At 51.0% G+C, this 9,106-nt stretch overlaps 1 protein-coding gene across 1 annotated transcript; it reads left to right on the forward strand.

Moving 5' to 3' along the window:
• The first annotated feature begins 5,952 nt into the window (after positions 1-5,952).
• On the forward strand, positions 5,953-8,871 carry LOC124980250 (intestinal-type alkaline phosphatase-like). The gene is made up of 11 exons (XM_047545624.1): positions 5,953-6,041; positions 6,121-6,237; positions 6,349-6,464; positions 6,619-6,793; positions 6,870-7,042; positions 7,303-7,437; positions 7,524-7,596; positions 7,719-7,853; positions 7,938-8,129; positions 8,344-8,460; positions 8,567-8,871. The coding sequence occupies exons 1-11, from the start codon at positions 5,966-5,968 to the stop codon at positions 8,869-8,871; spliced, it is 1,614 nt and encodes a 537-aa protein (XP_047401580.1). The 5' UTR covers positions 5,953-5,965.
• Positions 8,872-9,106: the final 235 nt, after the last annotated feature.

Genomic DNA, 9,106 nt, shown 5'->3' on the forward strand with positions numbered 1-9,106 from the left:
TTTTCACCTCTATTTACGAATGTATGTGTGTATTGCACGCATACATGTATGCTTATGTCTGTATACGTGTATGGCCTACACAGGACCAGATTGATTCAGAAATGAAGGAGCACACATAAAAGAAAGGGAGCATAAATGCTTTTCAAAGTTTATGTGACTTGGGAAATCTTTTAAGTACATAAATATTGCTATTTGAGTAAGTAAACATTGCTGATCAAATAGAAACAACAGCAACAACTACGCTTCTGAGCCACAAAATATCCACCTACGTAACTTTGGAGTTGTGGCTCTGGTGACAGTGACCTAACATGTGCACGCTGTGGGAATGGTCGGCAAGAAGCGTCTGGACAGGACGGCTCCGGGAGCAATCCAGACATCCCTGTCAAGAGCAAGTAGAGTAGGGGAGGGTCAATGGGATCCACAGTTGCAAATGTTCTCTTCATAGTTTCAAAAATCCTTGTCAGTAACTTGAACTCTTAAGGTCATGGTGTACCAAACTAAGGACTATTCCTTAGGTGTCTAGGCCATTCCTAAATTAAATACTGAAACATCAAATATTAAGCTTATGTTAAAGTGTATGTGCTTTGACATTTTATTTTATTGTATTTTTAATATTTTTAGTTGCAGGTGGACACAATACCTTTCTTTTATTCATTCATTTTTACATGGTGCTGAGGATTAAACCTAGTGCCTCACCTGTGTGAGGCAAGCTCTCCAGCACTGAGCCACAACCCCAGCCCTGATTTTATTTTTCCATGACAAAGAAAAGAGGCATTGGGGTCTATTAGTAAATGTGCCCTATTTTCACATTTTAAAATTGTTTTATCAGAAAGCACATATTTCTAAAAATCATAAAATGGTGCTAGTCCATAGAATGCTGGTTCAGAGTTACAAAGGAGGGCTGGAGGTCTGTCAAGGTCAGTCTGTGAGATGAATTCTGGGTGTGATCTAGGGAGCTAAAATTAGAAGCATTAATATCAGGTACAGTGATGGAAAATGAGAATTTGGTGTAACATTAAAATAACAAGATTTTCCCAGAGTATTGATCTGTTCTTAATAGGAAATTATGAGAGCAGTTTATTTCATTTTATTTTCTCCCTTTCAGGAAATTGGCTTAGGAAACAAAGAGTCTGTGGTTTACCAAGATCATTTCTTCATGGTCTTTACTAGGGTTTTGGTCACTTGGAAAACTGAGTCCTTTCTGTTAAAGGTATAATTTTCTATGCTTGCCTTCTGGAGTCTTTTGATTGTCAGTTTGGTTAAACAACTACTGTTCACAGGGATCTTATTTTGATCAAGGATTTTAGCCTTTCATAAATTTTAACAAACCTCCAAATCAAATTTTAGATTGAGTCTTTTTGACACAGAGCTAATTTGGGTATTTTCCATTTGGGCCTCAGGCAAGTCTTGAAGGATGTGCCTCGCCTTGTCAAAAAGAGATTAACTAATTAGACTCTCCCACCCCCACCCATTCCTGGCACTGGGGGTTGAACCCAGGGCCTCGCGCATGCTACCACTGAGCTACATCCCTGGCCCACTCACCTCCTTTTTAAAAAATTTGTTTTGAGAAAGGGTCTCACAAAGTTGCCCAGGTTGGTCTCCAACTCGTACCCTTTGCCTGGGATTACATGTATGCCGCATGCCTGGCCTAAGCAGGCTTATTTGACATATTGAATTCCATGGGGAAAATCATAGGTAATGCCAAGTCCACCTTGAATGGCTTTTGCATGAGTGTGTTACTAATATGTGTCTCTAAAATTGTACAAATTCACAGAAAGCTAACCGTCCTAATGCCATCAATCATAGGTTGAGTCATTAGCTTCAAATGTGTGCAACAGAAATAACTGAATTTCCTCATCCACAGATGGTTAATTGTTTACTCTGGTACTTTCCAGAGCAACTATCAGCCTAAAGTGCTTTGTTTTCAAGGACACTCATGGAAAGGACCCTGACAAATATAAGTTGCTGATAACTTTAAGATTGTACCAAGAGACTGGCTAAGAATTCCCAATTTGCTTGTTCTTTTCTTTTCTCTCTTTTTACTTATTTATTGGTCCTAAGGATTGAATCCAGGAGTGTTTTACCACTGAGCTACACCCCGGTCTTTTTTTTTTTTTTTTTTTTTTTGAGATAGTGTCAGGTTTATTTACTTAGGGCCTCAGTAAATTGCTAAGGCTGACCTGGTCTGGAACTTATGATCCTCCTGCCTCAGCCTCCCAAGTTGCTGGGATTACAAGCCTACAACACTGCACCTGACTGAATTCATAGCACTCTTATGAGGAAACTAACTGGTTCAGAAAACTGCTAACCCAACATCGAGCAGAACAAGAGTTAACAAAACACAGGGAAATGCTTTGGCAGATTTTCCTGCTGTCAGCCTGTACTGAAATTCTTAGGGTGCATACTTTGATGATCTCCATTAGACTGACCAAGACAACCCCCTATGGGATCTATTTAATAAAACGTGAGAGGTTCCCAAATTACAGGGGAAAAACTTGATGTGTAAAAAGATGTAAATTCACTGATGGGCCATTGGAACATTCCAGGGCTTCCTTCAAGACCACCCTCAGTGAGGTGCTTGTGTGCTCTTGTTGCATGCTTTCTGGTTGGATAGGAGGTCTCCCATGCAGGAAAGTGATGCTAGAATGGTCGCCGCAATGTTAGAAAAATGTTATTTCTTTTATGTGGTCCTTGGAGAAACCTTCAGGGACAGAGGTAAGTTATAAGTGTTCTAGATAAGGTGTTATAAACATAACCATTACCATTGTCCTGATCATCTTCAGTCTTCTGGAAAGGTTGAAAAGGATGAATGGCAAACCAGTAATAATGGTACCTGCATCCCAAGGAATACAGCTCAGTGATACAGAGGAGGAACTCCTGGTCCAAGCTTGAATGAATTTCCAGGGCCTTATGCTGAATGGGAAAAAATTCATCTCAAAAAACTACACACTGATTCCATTGACATAACTGATTATAAATGACAAAGGGTTAAAAGATCAGGTTCCATATAGGCTGCCAGAGGCTAGGGACAGAGGATGGGGCTGTGAGAAGTGGGTGGAGGGCTTACAAAGTGTCCTGTGGTGCTGGAGCTGCGCGGACCTGGGCCACGGCTGGTGCCTTGGGCCTAATAGGTGATATAGCCGAGTAGAAGCTGAGACCCATATGCAAATGAGTATATGTAAAACCAGGGAGATCCAGAGATGGTATCACGGAGGCAAAGTGTACCCGGCTTCTCTCTGCCTTCTTTTTCTTCTTTTTTTGCAGTACTGGAAATTGAAGCCCTATGGAACTCTACCACTGAGCTACATCCTCTATACTTTTTAGTTTTTATTTTGAGACAGGGTCTCACTAAGTTGCCCAGGCTGACCTCGAACATGAGATTCTGGTGCCTCAGCCTCCTGGTAGCTGGGAATACAGGCGTGCCCACAGTGCCCAGTTCCTCCATATGATTTCTTACACCCCCTGTGAATCTATGGTTATGTGGGAACTCCAGTTTAAGAGTGGATGATAAGTCATTGCAAAAGCTTTCTGGCTGAAGTCTGACCTTTAACCTACAGCCTGGTTTAAAAAACTTTTTTCAACAATTAGTTGATTAAGGGCTTATCCAGTAGTTATTCACCCCTGGTCTTTAGCCAAGGATTTCCTTTCCCAACACAAAGAAATGTTTAAGGAGATGGAAATTCGAATTACCCTGATTTCCTCATTCTATTGTATCAAGTATCAAATTATCACAGTGTACCCCATAAATAGGTCTAATTATTACGTGGCAATTAAAAAACCTCCTTGATAAACTTGAAAAACATTTTTCCTAACACAGCATGACAACACAGGATAGAAAGGGAGCGGAGAGGCGGGGCTGCGGTAACAGGAGGCAGGGGAGGCTCCCGTGTGTGTGTGTGTGTGTGTGTGTGTGTGTGTGTGTGTGTGTGTGCGCGCGCGCACGTGTAGAGATGGAACCAGGCCTTGCATGTGCTAGGCAAGCACTCTACCACTGAGCCACATCTCCAGTCCTTTTTAGAATTTTTTTTTGAGACAAGGTCAAGTTGCTAAGGCTGGCTTTGAACTTGAGATCTTTCTGCCTCAGCCTCCTGAGTGGCTAGGGTTACTTAAGGGCCTGTGCCACTGCCCTTGGGTTCCAGATGTCTATTTTTAAGTGTGGTACTAAGGACTTCACACTTTGTACTTCAAATCTCCAGACTTTTTCATCTTGCTGAAGGAGACATTGTGTCCATTAAGAATGCCCCACGTCCCCTTCTCTCAGAACCTGGCAACCCATCATTCTTTTTCTCTCTTTTGAAATCGGACTACTCTTGCTACCTCAAATTGGCAGAATCATACAGTTTTTGTCCTTTTGTGACTGGCTGATTTCTCTTAGTATAAAGTCCACAAACTTCCCTACATGTAGCCTGTGTCAGGATTTCCTTCCTTTATAAAGCTAAATAATATTTTATTATATGTATGGGCCACATATTGTTTATCCATTCATCCATCGATGGGCACTTGGTGTATCAGTCCATTTTCCATTGCAATAACAAAATATCTGAATTGAATAATGTATAGAGAAAAGAGGTTTATTCCACTCAAACTTTTGGAAGTTCTGTACCCTGGCTCTGGTGAGGGCCCCTTGGTTGATGGTAGATGGCATCATGGTGGAAGCAAGTGGAACAGGGAGAGATTGTAGGTCAAGACAGGAAGCTATAAAGGAAGGAGGGGCTATCCTTTCTTCTATTATAATGCACTCTGCTACAAACTAACTAGGAGAACTACATTAATCCTTTCTGAGGACATGTCCTCAAAAACCTGGTCACCTCCCACTACCTGCACCTCTTAAAGGGTCCACCACCTCCCAACATCATCCCCACACTGGGAACCAAGGTTCCAACACATGGACTTTTGGGGCACACACTTGATCGTATCTGATCACAGCATCTGGGCTGCTCTCACATCCTGGCTACTAAATGCTGCTTTGAACGTGCTGTACAGAAATCCGAGCCCCTCCTTCTGATTCCTTCACAAATGTACACAGGAGTTGCTGGATGGAGAAATACTTCTGAACCCAGCCCGAGGCTACGGAAACCTTCTAGGTTCTTATCAGCTACACCTGTGGGAGTGCCCAGGCCTGTGGAGAACAACTCACACCTGGGATCCAGCTGTGCACTCAAGGGAACAGGGGTCAGCCTCCTGGGTAATTGCCTGCTTGCCATTCTGAAAGACGCAATCTATTTGTTGGCTGGCCCAGAACATAAACCCCACATGCTGGCAAGTCATGCCCAGCCCACCTGCACAATTTGGAGTTACCAACTGAAGCCCCAAATTCATATGGTCCCCACCAGCCCTGCTGTTTCCCACAGCACAGTCACCGTGAACTATTCCTGGGCCTGCCCACATGCCAAGGTCAAGTGTGATAAGAAGCCATGTGGGTGGCAGGGCAGCTGGGACACCCTACATCCCTCTTTTCCCCTGTCTGTGGGGCTGGGGGCATCAGGAAGTCAAATCTAGGTCTCTGGCCCAGGTTGGGTGCATCCAGCCCCAGCACCCTTCAGCACCTAGAACAGAGCCTGACGCAGCAGGCTCTCAGGAAATGCTGGGAAAAATAAGGAGAAGGAAGGAATGATGGGCCCCCACAGAGAGGGATGGGTGACCTCAGCCTCGCACTGCAAAAGCTCCTCACCCAAGGGCGTCAGCCCCACTCCCCTGCCTGCTGGGGGAGCGGCTGGGTCCATCATATGAGCTGCCTCAGTCTGGATGCCTGGTCCAGGCGGCTCAGCCACACCCACCACTACCACCAACCAGCAGGGCTTCAGTTCACAGGGCAGGGGTGCGGTCGGGTGGTCACCTGAGGCAAGGGGAGGGACATGGAGCCTTTACAGCCAGGAACAGAGACTTCCCCTATTTAAGCCCAAGCGTCCTGTGCTGCAGCTGGTACCCCGGTCTCCAGCCTGCCGCCCACCGCCATACCACAGACATGCAGGGAGCCTGGCTTCTGCTGCCGCTGCTGCTGCTGGGCCTGAGGCTACAGCTGTCCCACGGTGTCATCCCAGGTAGAAGGTGCCCCAGCCCTTCTCCCCGCCCCACAGGCCGGTCCCCGGCTGACCTAGCCCCCACTCTCCCCTTGGCCAGTGGAGGAGGAGAATCCAGCCTTCTGGAACCAGAAGGCAGCCCAGGCCCTGGATGCCGCCAAGAAGCTACAGCCCATTCAGACCTCAGCCAGGAACCTCATTATCTTCCTGGGGGACGGTGAGTGCCCAGGGCTGGTCCACCCCCTGGTGCTCACGGGCCTGGCACCCAGGGCCACCGCTGGGTCCAGACCAGCCCTGGGGCTCAGACCTGACGGGATGTGCTCCTTAGGGATGGGCGTGCCCACAGTGACAGCCACCCGCATCCTAAAGGGGCAGATGCAAGGCCAGCTGGGGCCGGAGACGCCCCTGGCCATGGACCACTTCCCATACATGGCTCTGTCCAAGGTGAGCACTGGGCCACCCGAGGCCTCCTGGGCAGGGGCTGGGGACTGTGGCAGGGAAGGACCCCGGAGAGCTGGGCCTGTCCTCACTGTCCTAGTTCTGGACCAAGGACTAAACTTCTGCCTCAGAGCAGAGCTGAGTGTATCTCTGTCCCCAGACCTACAGTGTGGACAGACAGGTGCCAGACAGTGCAAGCACAGCCACGGCCTACCTGTGTGGGGTCAAGGCCAACTACAAGACCATCGGCTTGAGTGCAGCCGCCCGCTTTGACCAGTGCAACACGACGCGAGGCAACGAGGTCATCTCTGTGATGTACCGGGCCAAGAAAGCAGGTGGGTATGGGGCTGGCAGTGGGAACCGGGTAGGCCACAGGGCTCATGTGGCCACCCTGACATCTGCCACCTCCAGGGAAGTCCGTGGGAGTGGTGACCACCACCAGGGTGCAGCATGCCTCGCCAGCTGGCACTTATGTACACACGGTGAACCGCAACTGGTACTCAGATGCCGACATGCCAGCCTCAGCGCTGCAGGAGGGCTGCCAGGACATCGCCACGCAGCTCATCTCCAACATGGACATTAATGTGCGGCACAAAGGGCAATGGGAAGGGGCTGGCTGGAGGGGTGGGCTTTGAAAGGCCACAGTCCCAAGTAAACAATGGTCTGAGCTCTGGGGCCTGTTAGGGTCTCTGGGGAGGGGGGTGAGCAAGGGGGGTGTTGAAGGTACATCCCAGAACACACTCATCCTGCACAGCTGGTGGTGGGGGCAGCAGGGGCTGTCTGTGAGGTAGAAACAGGGGGTCCTTCAGCCCCAAGTTCAAGTGCCCTTATCCTCTGGCATCAGGTGATCCTGGGCGGGGGCCGCAAATACATGTTTCCTAAGGGAACCCAGGATCCTGAGTATCCAAATGATGTCAACCAGACAGGAGTCAGGCTGGACAACCGGAACCTCGTGCAGGAGTGGCTGGCAAAGAAACAGGTGACAGAACTCACAGAGGCAGAGGCATGGCAGGGACCAGGGTGGGGCTGCAGGTATCAGGCTAAAAACTGGCTCTGTTCCTCCAGGGGGCCCGGTATGTGTGGAACCGGCAGCAGCTCCTTCAGGCGTCCCAGGACCCGTCAGTGACATACCTCATGGGTAATGACCACTACTTCCTGACCTCGGTGGCCTCAGACAGCTGCTATTGGTGCCTGTGTGTGTGTGCGTGTGTGACATGACCCTTTCCCAAGCCAGTTATCACTGGGTCCCTTGTCCTTTAGGCCTCTTTGAGCCTGTAGACACAAAATTTGAGATCTACCGAGACCCAGTTCTGGACCCCTCCCTGATGGAGATGACAGAGGCCGCCATTCGAGTGCTGAGCCGGAACCCCCTCGGTTTCTACCTCTTCGTGGAGGGTAAGTCTGGGGGCCTGGAAGAGCAGAGGAGGGAGGGGGACCAGGACAGGACCAGCTCCATGCTCCTCCCACTGGTTCCTGCAGGGGGCCGCATCGACCGTGGTCATCACGAGGGCACAGCTTATGTGGCATTGACCGAGGCCGTCATGTTCGACTCTGCCATCGACAAGGCCGGCCAGCTCACCAGCCCGCAGGACACGCTCACCCTCGTCACCGCCGACCACTCCCACGTCTTCTCCTTCGGCGGATACACGCTGCGGGGCACCTCCATCTTCGGTAGGCTGAGCACGGTGGCAGGCGCTGCTGCATCGGTGACGAGGCAGACGCCTCACACTCGCTTTCCTCACCTGTCAGTGGCACAATGACAGCACCTGCCTCGCAGGGTTCTCCTGGGGAGTTAGCTGGTGTCCAGGCAGAAGGTGCCAGCGCGGCACACAGGGCGACCATGGGTCGAGGGCGGTGCGAGCACAGGTGCCACCTGTCCCCGCAGGGCTGGCCCCGCTCAAGGCCGAGGACGGCAAGGCTTACACGTCCATCCTGTACGGCAACGGCCCCGGCTACGTGCTCAACTCCGGCAACCGACCCGACGTCACCGAGCTTGAGAGCGGTGAGTGCGGCCAGGGAGACGCCGTCTTCTTGGGGACACAGGTGGAGGGGGACCCGGAGGGTGGGGAGGGGGAAGGCCGCGGTCCCTCAACGCCTCTTCCTGCCAGGCAACGCCACCTACAAGCAGCAGGCCGCGGTGCCTGTGGCATCGGAGACGCACGGGGGCGAGGACGTGGCGGTGTTCGCGCGCGGCCCGCAGGCGCACCTGGTGCACGGCGTGCAGGAGCAGAACTACCTGGCGCACGTCATGGCCTTCGCCGCCTGCCTGGAGCCCTACCAGGCCTGCGACCTGGCGCCCCCTGCCGGCCAGAACGACAGCGTCCCGGACTCGGGCCCTGCAGCTGCCAGATTCTCGCTGCCACTGCTGGGCGGGACGCTGCTGCTGCTTCTGGGGGCGGTCACTCTGCCCTGACCATGCTGTCCCGCCGGGCTCCACTCCAAGATCCCCACCGTTCGTTCTCATTCCCCAGTCCCGTGCTCCCTGCGCCCTGACTGCCCCTGCCCATGGGTCTCCGCCCCAGAGTCGCCATCACCGGCTTCCCTGCCCCACTCTTTACCCCAGCCCTCTCCTTGGGCTGCCACCTCCAGAGTGCCGACCCGGACTTCTACCAGGGTACCTCCACCTCTGCGCGATGAACCAGCCTCGG

This window comes from Sciurus carolinensis, chromosome 3, assembly GCF_902686445.1.
Source record: "Sciurus carolinensis chromosome 3, mSciCar1.2, whole genome shotgun sequence".
NCBI lineage: Eukaryota > Metazoa > Chordata > Mammalia > Rodentia > Sciuridae > Sciurus > Sciurus carolinensis.